Source organism: Chelmon rostratus, chromosome 23 (genome assembly GCF_017976325.1).
Source record: "Chelmon rostratus isolate fCheRos1 chromosome 23, fCheRos1.pri, whole genome shotgun sequence".
In the NCBI taxonomy this organism is placed as follows: domain Eukaryota; kingdom Metazoa; phylum Chordata; class Actinopteri; order Chaetodontiformes; family Chaetodontidae; genus Chelmon; species Chelmon rostratus.
In genome coordinates, this window is record NC_055680.1 from 6,183,703 (window position 1) to 6,207,922 (window position 24,220).

General features: G+C 40.7%; 2 protein-coding genes across 2 annotated transcripts; both read left to right on the forward strand.

Moving 5' to 3' along the window:
- Nucleotides 1–10,641: 10,641 nt before the first annotated feature.
- LOC121626938 (carbohydrate sulfotransferase 12-like) lies at nt 10,642–18,550 on the forward strand. The gene is made up of 5 exons (XM_041965692.1): nt 10,642–10,741; nt 11,428–11,600; nt 17,294–17,437; nt 17,619–17,929; nt 18,310–18,550. Exons 1-5 carry the CDS (start codon nt 10,642–10,644, stop codon nt 18,548–18,550), a joined length of 969 nt encoding a protein of 322 aa, XP_041821626.1.
- Nucleotides 18,551–20,185: 1,635 nt separating this feature from the next.
- On the forward strand, nt 20,186–22,201 carry LOC121626939 (carbohydrate sulfotransferase 12-like). Its single transcript, XM_041965693.1, has 4 exons — nt 20,186–20,200; nt 20,312–20,455; nt 20,534–20,844; nt 21,961–22,201. Exons 1-4 carry the CDS (start codon nt 20,186–20,188, stop codon nt 22,199–22,201), a joined length of 711 nt encoding a protein of 236 aa, XP_041821627.1.
- The last annotated feature ends 2,019 nt before the right edge of the window (nt 22,202–24,220 follow it).

Genomic DNA, 24,220 nt, shown 5'->3' on the forward strand with positions numbered 1-24,220 from the left:
GAAATTAACAGAAGAATGCAGCCTGACTGAATTTAATACATTACTTAACACTCCCACATGTCATCTCTGCACTAAATTTATATTGTTTTAAACCAAAAACTCCCTGCCAACCTTCCTCTGACTTAGATTTAAAAGAGGAATTCCTGGAACCCCTCTAAGACACCATGTTGCCAGATAGAACATCGTCTTTATAAATGTTCATGCAGTGCATGCAGGTTCATTGCAGGCTTAGGCCTGGAGCTCCCGTCTCACAACATCCTGCAGTCGCTCCTCTCACGCATGCTAGTTCTCTTCACGTCTATCACACACCTCCGTTGTGATGATCTCACTACTGTTGATCTTGCTGCTGCTCAGGGCGATTTTCTGATCTGACTAATTAGCACATGTATGTCATAACAAACAGTTATCTTTATTCATTCACTTGTCTCTTGCAGTTGAAATGATGTTGGGGCAGGGTTTCATGATGCAACTTGTTTATATCAAAGTGGAACTATCAGTGTATAGATATAATTTGTTATTTATCATGTAGAGAAAGAAAGTTTCATTACTTTTTATGACTCCTACATATGTATTGTGTAAGCTCCTCTACCACCCACACTGACTGCACAGGCAGCGTCAGTTAGAAAGGAATAACCTGTCCTGCATGTACACACATTCTTATAAGCAATTAAGACACATGCACGCATGCCTGCGCACGCACACACACACACATTTTGTGATGTGTCACCTCGTGATTTTTTTCTTTCATCACCTGGATAGCAGGTCTACTTACATTCACCCTGCAGGTAAGATCAGAGTCTGTAGCTCTAAAAAATGGTTGTTCTGTAAAGCTTTTAGTATAACTCACTGTATATTTCCTTATTTCCGTTTCATTTGAACAGCGATGGCAGCAGCAGCTTTGTCCTGGAGCAGAGGAGTGGCTGGTGTCAGATCCACCAAAGGCCTGCTCTTCACCTGTTGAAATTCTCTTCGACTACAGAGCTCGTAAATAAATGTATGAGCTTCAGGGACCCAATGAAAGAATTAGTGAAGAAAGCTTCAGAAGACCTGACTTTCCACCACTGGAGGGATTTGGCCAGAGCATTGTGGAGAAAATCAGAACTTAAGTAGTCAGACAGAATGAAGAGTTTGGTGCAAGCATTGAGAAAGCAGCACAGGAACTGGAAAAAAATCTAAGAAAATAATCAAATTCCTTCAGGAGTATCAAGCTGAATTTGAACTTTCATGTAAGCCAGTGCCTCCATCTCTGATACTACGTCTGTTGTTTCTGTGAGGTTTCCTTTTCTTATTGCACAGCTTCATTTGGACTGACTTTGACTTACAGCTGCAGCGTTTGATGAATACATGTACAAATTGATATTATTATTAGAATTTAGAAAGTGGATAAGATGTCTATGCAAAATGACACAAACACATTTAACAGCTGTGACTTGTGATACTTCGGCAGAGTCAGGTGATAATGTTTTGTGTGTTTATCACTCCAAGAAGACCTGTTTATATCAAGTTGAGTCATCTGAGTATTTAGGTCTATTCTCAAGTGATTGCATAAAATAATGATAAAAGTGTCTTGGAAATTGTAATTACAGTTCCACTTTTTATTATGTTTGTGTGATTTCTGTACAGCTTAAGTTGACTGAACAAGCAGCTCACCTGCCTGCTGCACACTACTGACAGACTTGTAAAACCACATGCCTTCTTTGGGCTGGTGTTGATGCATTAGTTAACACAAGGTTGGTTTAAAATTACCTGTTCAGAGGAGCTTTAGTGACTATGACCTTATGACCATGACCTTAACTATGTGGCTCACCAGTGGCATTATTAGAGCAGAAATGTCCTGAATTACAGGTTAGAGTAGGCCAAGTGTGTAATGTTGTAATGTCATTGTCATTGTAATGTAATGAGAGCCTCAGCTTCAATGTTAAAACAGTATCACATCACACATTATTATTGAAGGAGAGTACATTTTTAACTTCTGTCTGTTTGTAAAGTGGTGACATTTACTTTAGTTTTTACTGAACTCAAAATATTTGCTTATTCCCACAAGACTTCCTTCCATAACCCCCTTACTTCCACTTTGTGTAAATTACATAATCCCTTCTAGTGTGGATCTGTATGTGAACGCAATGCTGTCTTTTTGACCCCCTCCACAACTGAGGAAGGTGAGGATGGGGAGAACTGGGGTTCTGGAGGTGATGAGGGACTCTGGGTGGCACAAAGAGAACTGCTTCATCGAAAGCTGTCGGGCATTTTGGGAAATAATTATCTCACAGGCATCAAATTACTAACGAGCTGGACCACTGGATGCCACTGTGGAACGTGAGCGTGTCAAATCAAAGAGGCTGTTGGGGGAAGAAGAGAGTAAATTCTCTCCTCATATTCTGTTCATATACCATAATCCCACTCCCACCCATCAGTGAGGATGAAAAATGGTTTCACTGTTGGGTTTAATGCAGGAAAGCTGGCACACTGTAGGGAATGCAGTTTATCTGGACTTGGGGAGTAACCATTAATCAACCCAATAATTAACCGCAGTCAATCAATGAGACAGCCTTATCATGTCATAGCAGTTGCCGAGTGTTAGTGTGGTGGTGACAAACTGTTAAAAAATATACACACAGTATTTGAATTAAAAGGAAGCTCCCTCCACTCACCGAGGAAAATATTACAGCAAACTCTCCCTAAGACATATGACACATTAACAAGTCTGTACATTCACATTACTCTAGAAACATGTGAAAAAAGGTGGCATATAGACAGGAAGTAAAGCAAAAGATGACACATACAAACTTTCAACATAAAACAGGAAATAACAGAACTACCACTCAATGAGAGGCGAGGCTTTTCAAAAATGAAGATGTCTCACTAAAATACAGGCTGGTTCGTGTATCAGATACATTCCAAATAAACACCAACACATAGCACTTCACCATGTAGCATCAGGGTAAGCACAGGGTGTGTCCCTTGAACGCGTCCATCGTGACTTTTCGAATTCCGTTCAGGGTTTCGCTTTCAAATGCTGTGTTAGTGCTGCTGTTGTTTTTGCAATAACCACAGTATTATTAAAGCTGCTACAAATAATTCTACTACAGCTACTCATGAATAAATGAAATATTCCAATGAAACTTCTTGTGCTGTTTTATTGCAAGCTCACCTGTACTGAACACTTAATAATATCATGGATCTGTAGGAGGGTCTAACACTCCCAAACCCAAACCCTTTGACAATGTTCCATCCAAATATACATTTCATATTGCTCATATACCAATATTCTGCCTTAAAAACTGTGAATTTCTTAATTGTTGCATTATTTGTTTATCTTTTCTATACTTACATGCCCATGAAAGATTTCCAGGGACAAGACAGCTGACTGAAAATGGAGCCTGGAGAGCTCAGGAGATATGAAAGCCTGGCTTTAACATCGCTCAAATAAGTGCAGGCTGTGAGATTCTTAAATTAATGTTACTACATGCTAAGGTTTGGAGTGTGTGTGTGTGTGTGTGTGTGTGTGTGTGTGTGTGTGTGTGTGTGTGTGTGTGTGTGTGTGTGTGTGCCATTAGCATCTCCACCACTGCATTAAAAACAGAGACTGAGAGCCCACCAAGCTGAGGCCAGGTCAGACAGGCTCCTGGAGGGCTCTGAGCTGGATCCCCTGCTGGTTTTCTCCTGCTGTCCTCTCATGACCAGAGATCGAGAACCGTGGGGCAGAGGTGGAAGGCTGCAGTCCCAGACTCTCCTCTGCGCTGCTCTCCTACTCCCTCCGTCTCCTCCTGCATCCAGCAGCCTGTTAGAGAGATGAACAGAGGGAGAAAGCAAAAGATAAGGTCAAACTAGGTCAGTTAGAGTCTTTTCAGACTGCTGCTATAACATCAGTGGATTCTGCTTCACTATAAAGTGGTAAAGTAAAGGATGAACACCTTTTAGTCACTCTTTTTAGGTAGAAAGTGGAGTAACTTAATGCATTACTTGCCCTGTAAATACTATATTTTACACAATGTTTAAATGAAAAAATAAAACAAGCGGCTCACATTTCACGTTAAGCTAGAGGGGACATGAACACACCGCCACAACTTCAGTCTGGCATTACAGGGACGCTTCAGGTCAGGTTTAAATGTGGTTAGTCTCCTAGCAACAGCAAATGCCAGTTTAAAAAACTTTTTCGTGATTTAGCCCTGCTGCTGCTGGCGCTCCTCTAGGTCCTGCTGGGCTCTCTCCTCCAGTAGCCGTGGTCACGGGGGCGTGACGGCAGATCACACGTCTGAAATGATGAACATACAGTTCAAAGACCCAAATGCTTTGAACTACACTTGTTCATCCCTTCAACTTGCTGAGCTCACTGGTGTTTGTTTCAATGTTTCATTTTCTTTTTTTCATATTAAACTTGACAGCACTGACATTACACAACAATTGATCGGGTCAAAACAGATCAACAACTGCTCCTACTCTCACATCCCCTGTGATCAAACAGTAAAAGAGGTGAACAGCTGTGTCCAGTCCAGACTCAATCAGTTTCAGATTCAGTTTCACATTTGTAATTTGCTCCTTTCTGTGGTGATGCACAGTTTTTACTCCATGCTTTTGCACTGTTTTGCCAGTGTTGAGTTTGTTTCGTGTCTCACAGTGTCCACCCGCACTGACTGATGTTGGTACGTTCCTTCCACGTGAAACTGCCAAAAACTCCTTTTTGAAAGTGCAACTGGACAGGCAGCGTCAGTCAGAAAGGAATAACCTGTCCTGTGTGTACACACATTCTTATAAACAATTAAGAAACTCACACACACACACTCACAGTCAGGTTTCCATCAGTTCAGAGGACATTACACAGACTTTACAGTCAGACTTACCCCAACCCTAACCATAACTTTAACCTTAACCTAAGCTTATCTTAACCCAAGTATTCACCCTAAAACTTAGTGATTTACATTATTTGGACTTGTGTGTTGTCCCCATAAAGAAGTTCCTACAATGTGATGGGATAAACTGATTTATGTCCTCACAACATGGGTAATACACACAGACACACAGGTGAGCAGTGGGGGGAGGCTCATCTGGAGTATTTAAAGCGTTTTCTGGTGTGATGTCTCATGATTGTTTCCTTCATCGCCTGTACAGCAGCTCTCCTTCCATTCACCCAGCAGGTAAGAGCACAGTCTGTAGCCCTTAGAGATGGTTTATCCTGCAGACATTTAAATATTAAAACTCACAATTTCAAAACTTGCAGTGGGAGTATTTACGTTCTTTATTCTTAACTTTACACTTTATCCTTTCACCTGAACAGCAATGGCAGCAGCAGCTGTGTCCAGGAGCAGAGGAGTGGCTGGTGTCAGAAGCACCAAAGGCCTGCTCTTCACCTTCTCTCTGCTGTGTCTGGTTTGCCTCACAAGTTCACTGATTGACAAAGAACGACTGGTAAATATATCGTTGTTTAACCTCCATTTGTTGTAGACAACAATTTCACTGTTATTTGTCTGTTTTGGATCTGCACTTGTATGTGCTGTGTTAGAGCTGCCTCGACATGTAACTGCATGTTTATTCTCACTCTGAATTTGCAGGAAAAGCTCAAAGTAAAGATTCAGAAAGTTGAAGACAGTAAAAACAATCTGACGGTGAGTCAGTCAGTTAAGTTTCTAATTCTTTTAGTGATGGAATACTCTGATGGGATGACTGAAACTCATTTACAAGTGGCTTCATGTGCTGCAGTGCACACGACATAATGTAACATCATAGCAGACTGAGTTGGTGACATGTCATTAAGAGGTTTTATTTTCTCCCATTAGGCAGAGTACAAAAAGTACAAGTCAGAAATGGCCTCTACTCCAGAGCTCGTGAGTGACTCTATGAGCTTTGTGGCCCCAATGATAGCACTGGTGAAGAACGTCTCAGAAGCATCACCTGACTTTCTACTTCTGGAGGGATTTGCGCAGAGCATCATGGTCTTCATGGAGATACGCAGGACTAACTTAAATAGACAGATTGAGGAGTTTGGTGCACAAATAGAGAACTTTGAATGGGAGCTGGGAAGATTTAAGGAAATAATCAAATTACTCGAGAAGTATCAAGCTGAATATTGACTTCCATGCCAATCAATGCCTCCGTCTCTGATGCTGCATCTGTTGCTTCTGTCAAGTTTCTCAAACACTGCAATGCAGAAAAAGGAAGCCATGCTTGTGCAAAATGAACAGATTTAACTACTGTTACTCCTAGTTGTCTCAGGTATCAAGATGTATAACTGTTCAGTCTACATTCCTACATACATTACTTGTAATGTTATAATTCAAATAACGTACATGAAATTCAGGATATGTGGGTAATCCAAATAAATTCAGTGTATGGGAACTGTCGCTGTCTGATGACTTCTTCCTTTGCAATCCTAAAATATGAAGCCCAGAGTTCTAATAAAAAAGGCAATAAATAATATATACAATACAGTTTTCACTGTGTAGGGATTTATGTTGACAGTGAGTGATGAATGTACATAAAAACTGCATTCATGGATTATTTAGTGGCCAGTCAGTGGATGTTCTGGTGTCAGAGGGTTAGGGACATTGTGTGACTGCTAACTTGTGGGAAGAAGCTGTTTTTGTGTGTGGTTGTTTTGGCGTTCAGTGGTCTGTAGCACCTACCAGAGAGGAGAAGTTGGAACAGGCCGTGTCCAGGGGGTGAAGGACCTGCAATGGTGCTTCCTGCCCGTTTCCTCAGTCCGGAGGTGTGTCCAACAATGATTTCCTCATCAGTCCTTACAGTCCGTTGCAGTCTGTTCTTGTCCTGTTTAGTGGCAGACCCAAATAGATGACATTATTGGTAAGATTCAGCAACAGTGAGACAGAAAACAGCCCTGTCTGCCTCTGGTTTACTCTTTAAATACAAGGACCAGTTTTTGTATAGGAAGACACTTTATTACAAAAGCATTTTCTGTTTGTCCAAAGGTGCCATGGAAGGCATTGGGGTTGCCTTGGAAAAACTCAACAGAAAACATCAAACTGAGTGTGTCTGGAACAAAGCTCTATTGTCCTGACAAGGAAGACATGGAAAAGTTGTGCCCAGCCCCCAGAGGAGGTTAATCACCCCGGTACACCTAAGAAGGTTGGGGTGTTTGTAGACCAGGAGGAGGCAGAGGTTTGTTTTTATGATCTACACCTTTACTAGCTGCAGAGAGTAACTCTTAACCTGCTCTTGTACGTGGTGTTTTTTTGTCTCAGTTGGTGTGTATCATAAACTTAACTGAGAGAGTCCTTGTGTATGAGCTGGTGTCATTTGTGTTTTAAAAAATAGTCGCATCTAAAGTGTTTTCAAATAATTAGTATGCTGTATGTGCAATGATTTGACTATTTTTAGTGTGTTATAATTGAGATAATGTGTGTTCAAGTGAATTTTCCTCTTTTTTTTTTTTTTACAATGGCTACTAAGCAAATGCCAGAGACTGTGGCTGAACATGATATTATGAGAAATAAATTTTACTTTTCTACTTTTTTGCTTTGTGGCCATCAACAACCATCAGATCTGATCGGCTCTTGAAGGAAACCAAGTGCTTGTGATTTTGATATATGGAATAACAGATTTTAAATTCAATCGGGAAACAATCGAGACAATCCGTGCTGCAATTGTGTCATCTTCATCAAGAAACTTTGTTTGCCACTCTCTATGATGAAGAGGGGAGGGATTACAAAGAGATGTAAGACTACTTCACTCCCTTGATGACACAACAAACACATAGAACTAAGCACACAAGGTTTTCAGCTCCAAAAACCCTTCACATTGTGCAATTGCATTCCAAAATACATTGAATGTACAACTGTATAGTACACCGAATAGTACTTCTCATGAGTAAACTGATCTTGATGTGTAAAATTGTTGGAATGGCCCTTTAATATCCACAAATGACCAATTAATGCAATGTTGATACAAAACAATGCTCATCTCACTGGTTTGTTTTGCTTGTCAGGTATGATTTTGTCGCCCATCACCAGGATGCTGGTGGTTTTCAACATTTGCATGTTTCCAGACACTCTGCGTGTCCATACTTCCTGTATTTCTCTTCCTGTTACCTATTTAATTATGAAATGAGATGAATACTGCCGCCAGAGGCCAAACAGCACATGCAGAGCACAGCCATTACACGAACACTGAGCATTATAGCAGGTGTATGTGTAAATGCTCTACCTGATGCAGCAATATGTTGTTAACAGGCTCCTGTGAGGTGAACAGAGGACTCTCACGCAGTAAGGTGGCGACCTGGCCCACTACTGCCACCTGGTGGAGCTCCCCATTGTCTGCAACACTCACAAACACTTGGTGAACTATAAATCTCATCTTTAATCAAAGAGTTCCTCACTTTCATCTGTGTGAGTCACAGCATTTCACAGCCATTTTGAGTAATCGCTTTACGTATTTCACATCCTTCATTTCCTCTCCTGTCCCGATACCCCTCCCCCTTCTCCTCTGGTCCCCCCCTGGTCCAAGGTGCAGCACTGCTCCTCTCAGCTCCTCTCCGCTGTCCATCTGCTCTAAGCTCCGTGAATGCTGATCTTAAATAGACAATTACTAAACATTATTGCATTTTATGAGTTATATTTTTTCTGTTTTCTCTGGAAGCATCACTGAATTGCATTACGCTTGATGCTTTGGCTACTTTGTTCACCTGACATTCATGTCAAAATTTTTAATTGAAGTGAATTGAGTAACTTTAGTGATGGAATACTAATGTGACAACTTAGCAAACTGAGTTGGTGACATGACATAAAGTCTGTTAGGCAAGGCCACCACTTCAGAGCTCCTTAGTGAGTCCATGAGCTCCATGAATCCACAGAGAGCGTTACTGAGGAGACCCTTGAAAGCACCACCTGACTTTGATGAGCTTCATCTCGGTGATGTTGACTTTGACTTTGACTTCATTTTGGGGGATGTATTGTGGGCTCATGAGGAATAACTACTGAACTACTTTCTCTACCTTCCTGTTTGTTTTTGCTGCGTGGCCATCACTAACCATCAGATTTGAGCAGCTTTTGAAGGAAACCAAGTGCTTGTGATTTTGGTACATGAGTAATAACAGCAAATTTTAACTTAAACTTCTCAAACGTTGCCTGATGTGTTCAGGTCTTTCAAGTCTCTGTGATAGTGTGCTGAGTTATGTCTAAAGAATAATTAGCTGGAGGCATTCCACTTACTGGGACATTCCACACCTGCACCTGCTAGCTAATTAAGCCTGTAACTAACAATAGCACCGTGGGGTTGCAGGTTGCTGTGAGAGCAGTATCTGTGTGTCACGTAACTCAAGGTGAACACATTTTCTTCTTCCACCTATGTGATTTAAGGTTTAGGAATGTTTTGTGTAACCAATGACATGCTTCTGAAAGTAGCTCCAGTTTGAAATGTTCACCATGTGTACATCACTGATAGGATGACAACCTTGAACCCTCCTTCAGCGTTTGCTTAATAACAGACGTAGCAATGAGGATGGAGGCGCTTCAGAGGCTCAGCAGAGACTTTACGGTCTCTTTTACTTTCCCTCCCGACCCCTATTTGTAACCCTTTTTTTACTTTCTACATTACTTTTTCATTTTTTAGGTTTTAGGGAAATTTAGGTAACCTTTCGCGCTTCATGAATAGTTTTTCTGATATTCTGGTATTTCATCAGCTGACAGTGCTGAATAAAACTAAGTAGATCATAAAAATACAAAGATTTCCATTTGGATCTATTGAAAGACAGAAGATCTCCTTCCTCTTTTTGGTCCTATCCACTCACTCATCCAAGGCTATTCAGCAACTTTGAGGTAAGGGCCCTTGTGTTTTTAACAGTTCTCTAAATGTTATATATGCCAGTTTATTTCTCTCAAGTGAGGGAATAGCATTAGGACTGCTAGGGCTGGAACCACTGTGAGCATCGTTCTCTAAAGGGAGGGATATACTTGTGTTGGAACACAAGCTTCTTCTTGTTATTATTCGCTCAACTGATTAGAGACACTCTCACTATTGCACCTGCTCTTCCACCCTTTCGCTTCACCCTTGCATTGTCACGTAGTGAGGAGACCACTTATATCATGGTTTTCAAAGCAACTTGTCATATGTCTGTCTTATGAATTTGTCAGGTGAGCTGACTTGACTCAAAGTTTTGTTTGCTTTACTAAAAAACATGTTTCTGTAGTCTGCAGTACTGACAAGTGGTTTTCTCTCACAGAATCAAATCATCTATCAAAGAACTTTGCAGCGAGGCGAGTGCTGTGATGATTGATAATGAGTAATATTTATGTTGCTGGAAAACGACTGCAGGAGCATCGAAACAATGCTTGTTGTTTCTCTACTAATCGGTTTTGTTTGATTTAGTTATCATTACCTAATTTGAAGAACGCTGAAACATTTGTGTATGCTTTCAACGACCTTCAATCAACTTTTATTTAACACTGTTGTTAAAAACTAGTGCAAAATACTTTGTACACAGTCAAATATGCTTTACAGCACAGTTTGGTGGAGTGTGTATGTGCATTTTTTTTAACTCTAATATACATATTTCATTGAGAAAATCAATAAGGTGTCATGGCTTTTGCCCTTAATCACCCAAGTGTACTAAAAATTTCAAACTTTCAGTTTGCTTTTCCTGTTTGTTCCTCGTTCAGTGACTAAGGCGGACACATTGTTCGACCAGCTGCCATGGCAGCACCCCGAGAACTGCAGTGGCTCCTCGGTCTTGTGGGATCCATGCTACTCCTCATGTGTTTTTACCAATGGGATGTGTCACAAAAAAAGCAAGGTACAACACGTGTCTGTACGTGTATGCGTGTGACTTGTTTGTCTGCGTCTGTGTTCCTGTGTGGCTGTATGTGTGTGTATGCGCTCGAGTGTGCTCTTGGTTGTGAACAGATTAGGTTTGTTTAATCCTCTGAACCCAACAGAGGATTAAAACAATTTTACAGTCTCATTTGAAATTTTGGCTGAAATAGCTCGTTTGCACTTGACACACCAGTAAAACACATTAAATTCTGCACTCCTCATGTCTGTGGGCAACTACTCACAGACATCCACTCAAGTGACAACAGTTCAAGGAAAAGTCGGCTGAACTGCAGGAGGAGGAGGCAGCAGTCAAGGGGACGGGACAAGAGAGAGTAAATATTTCAAGCATGTGGAGTCCCCAGTTTTTCTGCCTCTGCTGGTAACATATGTAGAGATTCCAACACCCAGACACTACTTGGGGTTCAGATGATTAACTCCACTGCATGCAAAATGGTTTGGGAATCAATAAGTGGATTCACAAGTGGTTCTCTGGGCTTAGCCCTAATTGCTTTTTAGTGGGGCTTTGAATAAGGTAAATGTTTGACCTATGGCTTTCATGCAGCCTGTCATCTCCCCAAGAGAAAAGCAACTCCAAAACAACATTAACTGAGCACTAACAACTTTGGACACTTACAACACATATTCTTCTTCTTCTTATCACAACAGGGAGGATCCGTCAGCTGCAGGAAGACAGAAAGCAGCTGCTAAGAGACGTATGTGCCATTGACAAAGGTGCATTTCCTAAGCAGAAGTACACTTTGGGTGACTTAAATAGGAAAGACCTGGGGAACCTCATCGTGGATGACAAAAATGGCGTCATCTACTGCTACATTCCCAAGGTGATATAGTATGGAAGTTTTCTGGGCTCTTTTTTCAAATGGAAAGCCATTTTGCAGTTGGCAATTCAATGTGCCACCGAAAGCGTGATCAATCGACCACATTTTCATTTACTTGTCACTTGTCACCACGTTCTTCTCATGTCAAGATTCAAATGAAAAATCAGTCTGTCAGCCTGGGTCCCAGCACTTTCGAGTGTCCTGGGAAACAAGAGAGCGGACAAACTGGCAAAAGAAGCAGTCAAAAAAGGGAATGGTTGAAGTTAATACTGAATGATGACAATTAGAGAGGAAAGGTATCAAGTGGAGAAAAATGAGTCAACAGTGGGAGCAGCAGGGGGATAATGCAATAAAAGTCAGACATTTACATTCAAGCCAAAACAGAGTGGGTATATTAAGAAGAAGAGGAAATAAGAGGAAAGAGCAAGTCATATTAAGCAGGCTGAGAACAGTACACGTTTCATCATAGGACAACGTCCAGCAGGTCTTTGCAAACAGTGTCATGAGGCTGGGAGATTTGAGCATTTCATGCAGGACATTTACACATGACAGACAAGAAATGATGACACACGGAGAACAGGGAGGGTAGTGTGTTAAAAGTGTGTTAGAATGTGGGTATAACGTGCAAGGGAGGAAATGGTTGCTTCGTCGTCTATTGACAACTGGATGGGAGAGACGGCTCTAAGGGGACAGTGTAGTGTCAACCCTTAAAATTGGTAATGAGGGAGAATAAAAACCTGAAGGAGGGGGTGAAGGAACATCACGGATGACAGCTGCCGTAAAACCTCAAAGAAGATGAACAAGCCGGTTCTTTAACGAAGACGTCGCTTCCTCGTTCAAAACGGGGTAACATCCGGCTCTCCTTGAAAGGTGAGTTGCTTTCTGCAACCTATTCTTCAACCTATAGTTTACCGTCTGTTTATTGCAGTGGGGGCCCTTGTTAGCATGCTGTGTTGAGCTACATCTGCAAAGGCATTACACGCCAACTGCTGACAACTAACACTAGGCAAGTAATTTAGCATTAGCAGTAAGTTTTCTGCCATGGCAGAATAGTTTATACGGCTAACATTTCTTTGGGTGAAGCATTTTAATCCCCGATCAACAACATAAGCCAGTAGCTAGTCGGAAGCCTGTAGCCTGTAATGTAGTGCTGTCAAAGACAATAGGTGATACACTTCCGTGATGCTGATGTGTATTTATTGCTCACAACATGTAAACAAGTTCCATCATATATGCCCACAGGCAGTACCAAAACTACTGGTAGTTTAATAACTAAACAGCATGTTAATTATGCAATACTACACTACAATATCTCAGTAGGCACATGTGCATTTATTTGGAGGAAAACTCAAAGTACATTACTGAAGTACAATAGTTAGCGTACCATGGGGCATGTCTAACAAGAAGTTAGTTTGATATTTGACATTTTCTGGACTTTTGCAGGCATTACCTACAATAGTTCTGTTTCAAAGCCTGGTTTCAAAGCCTCCCACTTTTGGGATATGATGGAGAGCTGAGAATTTAGGCAGACGTTTCACAGTTTTGATCAACTCCGAATCACCAAAGATGACAATGAAGTTGGGAGTGCAAAGAATGGATTGTCTGTCTCATGTGCCTGTCAATACAAGCGTAGTTAGAGATCGTTTCAATCTTCAATAACTTTGTTTTTTCAACATAGGAATCTCAAACCTCTGCCATTATACAGTGTGATTTCAATAGCTTGTTAATTTATTAATATGCTGACATCAAACCACTTCTCATGATTGTGATAAAGCCCTTAGCAAATTCTGTAACAGTGACCAACCTTAAATATGCACATGTCAAGATTGTATTGTCAATAGGTTGCTCCTTTATGAGGATATTGACATCAATATGTGAAAATGCCCTTTGCAGTTCCCTTAACATCATTAACAGTTGTTAAGTTTTCAGCTATTGCCCGGGGCCCGAAATTTAAACTCAAGCTCAGAGACTATGTAAAAGTTTGTCCAAGAGCAACTTATTTATTTCAAGATTAGATAGTGGTAGAAATCTGTAGCGATGGAGCAGGGCTGGCTGGATTGTGTATTGTGAATCAGAGGTAAACAGAGCAGATCAGGCAGGGGCCCGGATTTTCAAGAACAACACTGGAGCCTGACGAGGATCAGGGCATAGTTGCCAAATTAGGAAGGCAGGACACAATGAACTTGAGTCACAGGTAAAACAGGCTTAGGCAGATTAAAACACAGCAAGAGGAAATTGGAGAAGAGGAGAGGTGGAAATTAGGGTGGCGACACCCTAATTGAAATGGACACACCCGTACACTGAAACAAAGAGACACAAACAGGTCCCAAAGGGAGGGAAAAAGAGCAGAAACGCCATGGATGAGGGAGGAATTCTGCTAGACCTTAACCTATTGCCAAAAAGATGCACTTTTCAAGGTTGTCATTTCAATACCATGGTCATGTATGAATATACTTACATCACACCACCTCTCACGTGTCTTGGACCCCATCTCAAAATTTTCAACGGATATTACAACCTTGAAAGTAGATATTTTGGGCAATGGGCTACTGATATCTGTGTTAAGGGATCTCCTAAGGACCTTTTCACAAACTGAACAGCTGTGAATTGTGAGGGGGTGTCTAAGACCCATGAGAGGTGGTTTGATGTCAATATACTGTATTCATATATGAACAAGCTATTGAAATAACAACCTTGAATTCTGAATAATTAAGGAAATAGGTCATTGATAATTATTTGTTAATGCAAATTGACAGACGTGGAATGTTTACGGGCTGTCACTCTGTACAATGGCAGTATTTTGAGATTTCAAGTAGCCACATTAGCCATGGAACTTGCTAACACCAAATTCAACAGGCCAACCAGCAAAATAAACTATGCAGCAACAGAACAATGGCAAAATTTACAGGGTCAGAGTTTGAAGTGGATAACGATCTATTCTTGAGCTTCAGTTTTGAAGTGAATCCTGCTTTGTATTGGCCCTCAAAGCAGTCTAGAAGTTAAATGATTATATAGCTTACATATAGTGATTACTGCTCACCCCAACTGACTGTAGCACTTGCTTCAGTGTTGTGACGAGGATCAGTTTTTCACAGAAATTATAAATGTATTGTCATGTTTTCTTTTATGCACTTACAGGGCAGGTTTTGCCTGTCACCGGTGTTGATGGAAGAGTCCACCACTTAAGGTGGAATGTGAGGAAGTGTGCCTCCATCCTGTATGAAGAGAGTCAGTGACTGCTGACACCACGACCCAGCTCCTCACAGAGATGAAGGTGTGCATGGATGCCTGTGCACAGATCTCACCACTCATGGGTAAGCACATTATTATTTAATTGATAGCAGTTTTAGCTGAGAAACCAGAGTGTAATCTTGTTTTTGAATAAACTGCTGTGCTTTCAGTGTGGGATTATCATTTCTAAAAGCAAACAAACATGTCTTTTCAGGAACTGTGAGTTGCTCTCCTCCACCATGTCTGGAACAAGTAAAGCAGGGTGCTCTGACGATGCCACTGTAAGGCGCTGGATCCTGAGCACCTGACCCTGAGGCGAGTAAGATATGTCCATGTGACAGCTAAAATATAATTCAACCACTCACCATTCAACCACCACAAAACATTTATTAATTCAAGGAGAAACCACTGTCAGCACATTGAAGCTGGGTTTTAATAGCTGTATTCAAAGAAGCATAGCATAGTTGAATAATGCCACAAATATGAGCCAGTGCGAATGCACTTTGTCATCCGGTTGAGTAATTTAAAATATAAAGATTCAACAGAAGTGAGAACATTTGCGAGATACTACTGACTGCTCTTAAACTGGTTTTCCAGATTTGCCACATACCACACATGCCTTGTTAAATGTAACAAGAGACTTCAATTAAATGTTTAGTGGTTCAGCATGTTTGACACATACTGCACCTATGAGACAAGCCAGAAAACCAGACTCAATATATGAACACAAACATTGATATGTTCTCACGCTTCCTTTTACCACCCTCTGTTGCTCTCCTGTCTGCTCTCAGAAGTTGAAACCCATCCAAAGCAACGTGCGTGTCTGGAGTGAGCTCATTCAGCCACGTCTTTGTGTAGCACATGATGATGCACTCCTGGTCCTGGTTAGCACCAAGTTCCCAGCATTCTCTGTAATCTTGGAAAAGTAATCCTTTCTTGCTAAATGTATTGCTTTGTTATGGACGGTCTTGGCTTCTTTGTATATAATACATTGAACTGTGAGCCAGTTTTCCTCCATTTTCTTCCGGCTGCTTGACAAATTCTCTTGCTCTCATTATCACTGCTGTTGTTAAACCATGGGGGATTCTGTCAGTCGACCTCTTCTAATCTTCAGTGGAGCAACAGTATTTAAAGCAGATGACGGTATTGTTGACATGTTCAACCACGTCATTTAAAGAGCAGCCATAGCTGTGTGGCTCAAATGACTTCACAATATTACAAACTGGCTCATTAGGCTCATTTTTATATTTATTATGTTTTAAGAAGGCAGTCTGGCCTTAACTCGTTTTATCTTGGAAATAATCACTGGGAGGAATTAATTTAGATATCCCACCAATATGAGTTTGAATTATTCAGAAATATTGATTATAACCTTATTTGACATGTGTGGATTAGATTTTAAAGTCTGATCTGGATTAATTGTAAATATTCCACAGGGTGGCGCCATATCACTCTGCTTTGAGAGTGACGTGAATTACCCTTTGTACAAATTCTGTGTATGTATGTAAACCATGACTTGAACACGCATAAACATTAAAAAACAAAGCAGGCTACAATGAATTTCTGTGCAAATTATTTGTGGAGCCTGACTTAAAAGATATATTTTTTTGACAAATACTGCATTTAGCCTTACTGTCTGCCACGAGAGAAAAGTGCATCCAAATGCCGCTTCCTTTCCTTAATTGGCTCATTTTGGCTCCTCCTCATTTAGACCGCCCGCTGCTGTGGCTCTTCAAGGCAGGGGGCATTCACGTGTTTCTGTGTTGTTGTTTTTTGTTTGTTTGTCTGTTTGTTTTGTTACTGGCGCACTCACGTGAAGGCAACGAGCACAACGTGGCATGATAAGCACCGCACAGCTGAGCAGCGCTCCTGCCCATGTAACTGGGGTAGGGGGGCGACTCGGTTCCCTTCGTTCATGTTAACGAGCAGTTCAAAAGAACCAGTTCGTTCGTGAACGTCACAACACTACTTGCCATCAAGGAATCGCCTCTGAACCATTGTCAATGTTTAACCCTGTTGTAGTGCAGGATGTTACCATAAGTGGCTTCATTTACATGTTGTGTAATGTGGAAGAGACTGAAATTCCATTTGAATTTTATGCAATCTACGATAAAGACACGACAAGAGAGTGGTGACAAGTAAATTAAAATGCAATACACTGGCACGTTGAACTGGACAACTGCAAAATGCATTTAATTGAATTGACATTCATATTGAATTGACATTGGCCAAGCACATTGCTATTGGAATATATGGCCAAAAAACTTGCATAATATAGACAAAAACAGACACAACACGCTTACAGCTCAATTTAGTGATCAATTTAGTGATAATTAGCAAGTGTTAGCATGCTAACACACTAAACAAAGATGGTCTAATTACACAGATAGAAAATCAAATCAACTGAACATGATATGTACATTATATAGATAGTATTGGACTCTTTCGCTTGTTTTCATCTACAGGTGGCATGTACCAACTGGAAACGGGTTATGCTCTTCCTGAAAGAGAACATGACGTATGATGAGATCATATCCATACCTGGACCCAAGATCCACACCGGCAAAAACCTGACTTTGTTAAAGAGCTATCCCCCTTCAAAGATAAAGGTCAGTTCATGCAGCGACATCACAAATGTCCATAAAGTACAAATAGAAAGCATATGCACATTTGTCACTGGAATAGACAGACCAACAGCTATGAAAGACTCGGTTAGTCTCGTTAGAAGTTATTCAGTCAGAGCAGTATTACTGTGACATGGGTTGATGTATGCTTATTTTTTGGCTACAGGCAAAGCTGAAGAAGTACACCAAGTTCATGTTTGTCCGGGACCCATTTGTTCGTCTCATCTCTGCCTATAGAGACAAGTTCCTGCATCCCAATAAGTACTATCAAACCTATGTCCAGAAGGTTTGGAGCCTCTATGGCAACAAGCGTGGTCGATTTTATGCGAAGGGCAAGAGGAAGGCAGTGGCATCCAAGCCGCAACCCACATTTTACAACTTTATTCAGTACCTGGTAGACCCACGGACAGAGAGGACGCAGGCCTATGATCCCCACTGGAGGCAGATGTACCGCCTGTGCCACCCCTGCCTCATAAAGTAAGACCTGTTTTTTTGTCAGGAGGGCTGTAGCTGTAGATGTCTGTAAAGCTGTAAATGTCTGTAGCTGTAGCTGTGTTGTGCTCTGTGTTGTTCCTGGAAAATTAGAGGGTTTATTGACCTGAGGAGGAATTGCCATCATGCAAATATACACAAATTACACATGGTGGATTTTTACAGGGAGGTTCTAATATTTTTTCAATCAATATCTTTAAACAGCAAAACAATAGATTAAAATATAAATAACACATTTATAAATAATAAATGTAAAGTTGTTGGTATGACCCTTTAATATCCACAGCTGACCAATTAACTCCATATTGATAGAAAACATGGCTCATCTCACGTGGAGATTGACATTGGTTTGTTTTGCTTGTCAGGTATGATTTTGTCGGCCATCAAGAGACTCTTCAAGAGGATGCTGAGCAGCTGTTTAAGATGTTACAGCTTGAGGATGACATTAAGGTCCCTCCTTCCTATGAAAACGTGACCTCCTCTGGTTCTGTGGAGGACTGGTTCAGAACAGTGCCCCTAGAGGACAGGAGGAAGCTGTACAAGATCTATGAGAGGGACTTCAGGCTTTTTGGCTACCAAAGGCCAGCAGAATTGCTTGATGAGTGAGACAAAGACATGATTTGGACAGCTTCAATCTGCCGTCTGCAGCCACTCGGCGTTGAACCCGCAACATTTACCACTGAGCAAACACCAAGATTTTATGTGGACAAATCATGACAGAGAAATGACTAATTTTGACAAATTGGCTTTGACAAAAGGCTCTTTCACTAATTTCTACTAATAAGTCTAAAGTCGACTAACTTCATACATCTCTAGATTTTCTACTCAAAACAATGGAAATCAGTTGGCTAAGGGCATCAAATAAATGAGAAATGGCCAAACGTTTTTTGTTTCATGCTGGATTTTTTCAACCCTTGCATTTTTCCAGACACTGTGCATGTCCATACTTTCTGTATATATAATTTACATTTCACAATAACAACAGGTAATATCTGATATCTTGGTGTCAAGCTGTCAGCGCTACGTCTCCTAACAATGTCCCATTACAAAAAAGACACTGAGGGAGACCTTATCCACAGGAACTACTGACCCATCTCTTTGATCGGAAGAATAGCTGCAGTAAAAACGCCCATACAGCGCTGCAGGAAATGATTCAAGGGGTTAGTGAGTACAAGCTTTTTTCTCATTTTAAAACAAAGGTTTGTACATGTACATGTTTTTATAGACACGTACTAAGTTAATGAAACTTGGATATCTTGTGAGCATCCTTTTTAAAACAGTACAAAGCTGCATCAGCCAGGACTTGTCTTGCTGTCAGACCAAGTTCACCACAGGAGAAGGTAGGTAATAATTATAACGTTCGGCCTTTGTTGTTTTGAGGCTTTGATTCAACACTGTAATTATTCTGGAGGATACAGAGAGTTGTTTCTGACAGTTGCACACCTTGTTCCTTTCTAGATCCTTTGTAGATAACTGGCTTGTGAGGTCATCATCATCAGTTAGCCTCTCATGGTCTCACGTCAGCTCTTCAATATAAAGTATATATTCATTAGCAATCTGCAGTTATACTTTCTTTTACTGTGATCATTCACAATTATGGTGTGACCTTATCAGCCGTAACTGATGCACTGTCCAACATACAATGTGTGTAATGGCTGAATTGACGAGGAATAACATTGCTAGATGCAAGCTGGCCGTGTTATCTAGTTGAGCTAGCTGCCATTCACTGTACTTTAATCAGGTGTGCTGACACTGAGCGTTGCCTACTTTAACAACACATCTAATAAGTGAAGATAAACTTAGTTTGCCAACAAAGTCCAAGAGAGCGTCGCACTTCTCTCTCTCTACAGCTGTGGTGGAAGTGAAGTGCCGGCTGTCAGCCAGTTTGTCAGTCACTGAACTATGAAGCTGAAGACCCGTCTCGATGAGAGGACTGACAGATTGAATTTCCTTTGAATTTCATGCAATCTATATTTTGGACGTGACAAGAGCGTGGTGACAAGTAACGAAAAAAAGGCAATACACTGATGCCGCTGTCTCGCTGGCACGGCGAACTGGACAATTGTGAAATGCATTTCCATTTGAATAGAGAGATCAAAACACCAACAATATGTAATGCAGTTGACTGAGGTTTGCATTGCCACATTTCATATTGAATTGCCATTTTTAATACAAAAGAGTGTTGAAAAATATTGACTGGTTCAATTTCACAGTGGTTTTGAATTGCACACGAGTAAAAGTATGACCAGCGAGCATGTTGGCATTATTATTATGAGCATGTGAAAATTTCGCTGAAAGTGCTGCTGTGCCTAAGTGCATAGATCTGCTTGCATGGCCTTAGACTCTTTGTCTTGTTTTTATCTACAGGTGGCGTGCACCAACTGGAAACGGGTTATGCTCTTCTTGAAACACAACATGTCATATGATGAGATCATGTCCATACCTGGACACACGATCCACAGCTGGAGAAACCTGACTCTGTTAAGCACCTTACCGAATTCAGAGATAAAGGTCAGTTCCTGCAGTGACATCACAAAGGCCATAAAGTACTGTGACATGGGTTGACGTATGCTTATTTTTTGGCTACAGGCAAAGCTGATGCACTACACCAAGTTCATGTTTGTCCGGGACCCATTTGTTCGTCTCATCTCTGCCTATAGAGACAAGTTCCAGGGTAACACTACGTTCCATCAAAGCTATGCCAGGACCATTCTGAACCTCTATGGCAACAAGCGTAGTCGATTTTATGTGAAGGGCAAGAGGAAGGCAGTGGCACCCCAGGCACAACCCACATTTTACAACTTTATTCAGTACCTGGTAGACCCACGGACAGAGAGGACCAAGCCATTTGAACCTCACTGGAGGCAGATGTACCGCCTGTGCCACCCCTGCCTCATACAGTAAGACCTTGTTTTGGCAGTAGGTTTGTAGCTGTAGATGTCTGTGTTTATTCTGGAAATTAAGAGGGTTTATTGACCTGACGAGGAATAGCCCTCGAGCAAATATACACAAGCTAATAAAATTTTATGATTCTAATATTTCCCCAATCAAAATCTTTAAACAACAAAGCAATAGTTTTTTTCATGAGCTCAACATTTCTGAAATCCCAGCTACAGACCCATTTACTAAGGCCAAGATCCATTGTAAGTTATTGAAGTTACTTTAATGTCAGGCCTTCAAGAATTTCATGCCTGAATTGGCTAAATGTGAAACTAACTTAGCTCAACCTAGATGGTTTTTTGTTTTGTTTTGTTTTTTTTACTCTAGAAATGCATGTTCATAAAGGAGAAAACAGCTTTTATGCCCAAAATTGATGCAGCAGAGGTCAAAATGGTGATGCTGGCAAGGCTCAAAGTACTGGACTCAATTGCACAACTCAGACAATTCTTACAAAAACAAAAGGCTTCAAGCCTATTTATTACAAACCTCAAAGAGGTATTACAAACTAGAACAAAAGGTGTTAAAAATGCAAAGTAGAACAACAAAAAGCGCTAAGGATATTCTCACAAGACTCCTTTACTACTAGGGATATTCACGAGGACAAACGCTGGACTGACGTCTAACACAGGGTTGGCACGAGACAATCTGGCACAGGACAGGGGAAACGCAGACATTATATACATGAGGTAACAAGGAACAGGTGGAGACAATCAGGGCGGGGCAGACAATCAGACACGCGGGAAACACCAGGAAGTCAAGGGCCTGAAGAGAGGAGAATTAGTTTTCACAATAAGACAGGAAGTGCAAGACAGACCAGACAACAGTGAACAACACCTCAACAAACACGATGAGACATAACAAAAATATCCTGACTTTTAGACTCTAGAATGAGTCAAGCTCCTAAAAAAAGTGGACTTCCTGTAATGTAAACTGTACAACTGTATAGCACACTGAATAGTACTTCTCATGAGTATTCTGAACTTGATGTGTAAAATTGTTGGAATGGCCCTTTAATAGCCACAACTAACCATTTAATTCTCACATGGCGTTTGACATTGGTTTGTTTTGCTTGTCAGGTATGATTTTGTCGGCCATCAAGAGACTCTTCAAGAGGATGCTGAGCAGCTGTTCAAGATCTTACAGCTTGAGGATGACATTAAGGTCCCTCCTTCCTATGAAAACATGACTTCCTCTGGTTCTGTGGAGGACTGGTTCAGAACAGTGCCCCAAGAGGACAGGAGGAAGCTGTTCAAGATCTATGAGAGGGACTTCAGGCTTTTTGGCTACCAAAGGCCAGCAGGATTGCTTGATGAGTGAGATGAAGTCATGATTCGGTCAGCTTTCTGGACAGATTTCATGCAGACAAATCATGACATTCAAATGACATATTTTTGACAACCTGGCTTTGTCAAACAGTGGAATTGCAGCCACTTTTTATTTTCCATTGCCTTGATATTGCTATTTTTATTGCTGCTGCCTGTATCACAGAATTTCTCCAGCTGGGAATTAATATAGCTTATCTGATCTCACTTTGAGTCACTGTATCGTATTAAAAAATGGAGACGAACTCAACTCAACCTTACTGAGCCATCTCTCCCACTCGTTTTAGGTATTCAATGCCAACAAAATCCACCAGATGTCACTCTTTTTAGCAGTGAGCTCTTTCATATAGTTTGCTGCTGAAGTGGAGAAATCTCTCCCTGAATCAAAGTTGAGCTTAGTTTTTCCAAGATGTCATCTAAGATGTTACTAAACAGAATTATGTAATTTTGTTACTTTGATATACTTCCCTTTTGTTTTTTAGGTATTAATTTATCATATTATTTTAAAAGACATTTATTAGCATGTATTAGAGTTTTACCATTAACGCCAACTCAGCCATTTGGAATAGTCCCATATTTTAAAAAACTGGGGGGTATGTAAAATTGTTTTTGATTGTTGTTATTAGTGTCACAATAACTTAAAAAATACATTAAGGGGTTAAAATATGACTACAAAGCTGAATCAGTCTGGATTTGTCTCGCTGCCAGACTGCACTTGCCACAGGAGAGGGGAGGGGAAGAACCTGTGTTTGCAGAGAATACCATTTAAGACAATGTGACATGGTGAGTATAATGTTCGCTTTGTTATATTTGGAACAGCTAATAACTGTTGCAAATTGGCACTGAGCTTCTGTAGTGTAAGTTGTAACACTACAAAGGTACGAGAATCAGTGTTTTGCTTCTTAATTTTGACAGTAACAAATGTAGGTTGCACCACATATTTCCATATATATTAAAACTGACACATGTTGATGTTTAAAGGCTTGGGGTTGTTTTTGTTTGAGCTTCAAGATAGCTAACTTAACCACAGCTGGTGAAGTGCAATCTGCACAGGCTGGGAAGCCAACACCACACACCATGGGAAAAGGCTCATTTGGCTAATTAACATTAATAATCTTGTTATTTTAATCCCATCACTTAACACAGGCTCAGGAAAATACACCAGTGTTGCTTGTTATCAAATAGTACTTAAGTTTGCACAATTGAGCCATCTTGTGACGTTTTAGAGGTCATTTAGAGGCCAGAATGTTGGCAGAATGTTAATGAGAATTTTTTTTTTCCAACACAGCCACCACAAGTTTGTTTTGAGACGTTTTCATCGCCTTTTCTTTCTTGCACCAATTGCAGACTTTGTAATGGTTCATTAGTCAGCAACATGCTAAGACAACAATATTAATACAATCTAAATATGTTTTACCTCAGATCTTTACATTTACTTCATAAGGATTCACTGCCAGATCAGGACAACACTGGAGTTAAAAGGGATTGAATTTTTCAGTGCAGTTTATTGTTAATGTTCACATTCTGAATAAAGTCCAGAGTAACACAGAGGCTCATTTCTGTGCAGATGTTTGCCCCCTAGATTTTTCTTCTTGTTTTTCATTAAAAAAGCAGAATACACGCAACACAAGTTTGTAAAGTTCTGATGTGTAACATGCAGCAGCTGTGCTGTAGACAGCTGGCAGGTTATTAGGTTTACCTGGCTAGAGCTAATGCATGTACACAACAGCACTGCAATATGTCCTACCAGCATAATACTAACATGCTTTACAGGGGTGTTAGTTTAACTTTCTGTTCATTTTGGAGGCTGTAGTCTGTGATGCTGATCTGCACGGTGTGCTGTGGAGGTGTTAAAATATTTAGCCTTCTCTCACTGAAATAAATGGAGCGGAATGAACAACAGCATATCAATATAATGTGGAAAGCACAATCTGTACAGCATCAAAATTATGTTGAATCAACACCTCTAAAGCTGTCTCAACAATAGCTGAATATTATTAACCCTCATGGAGGT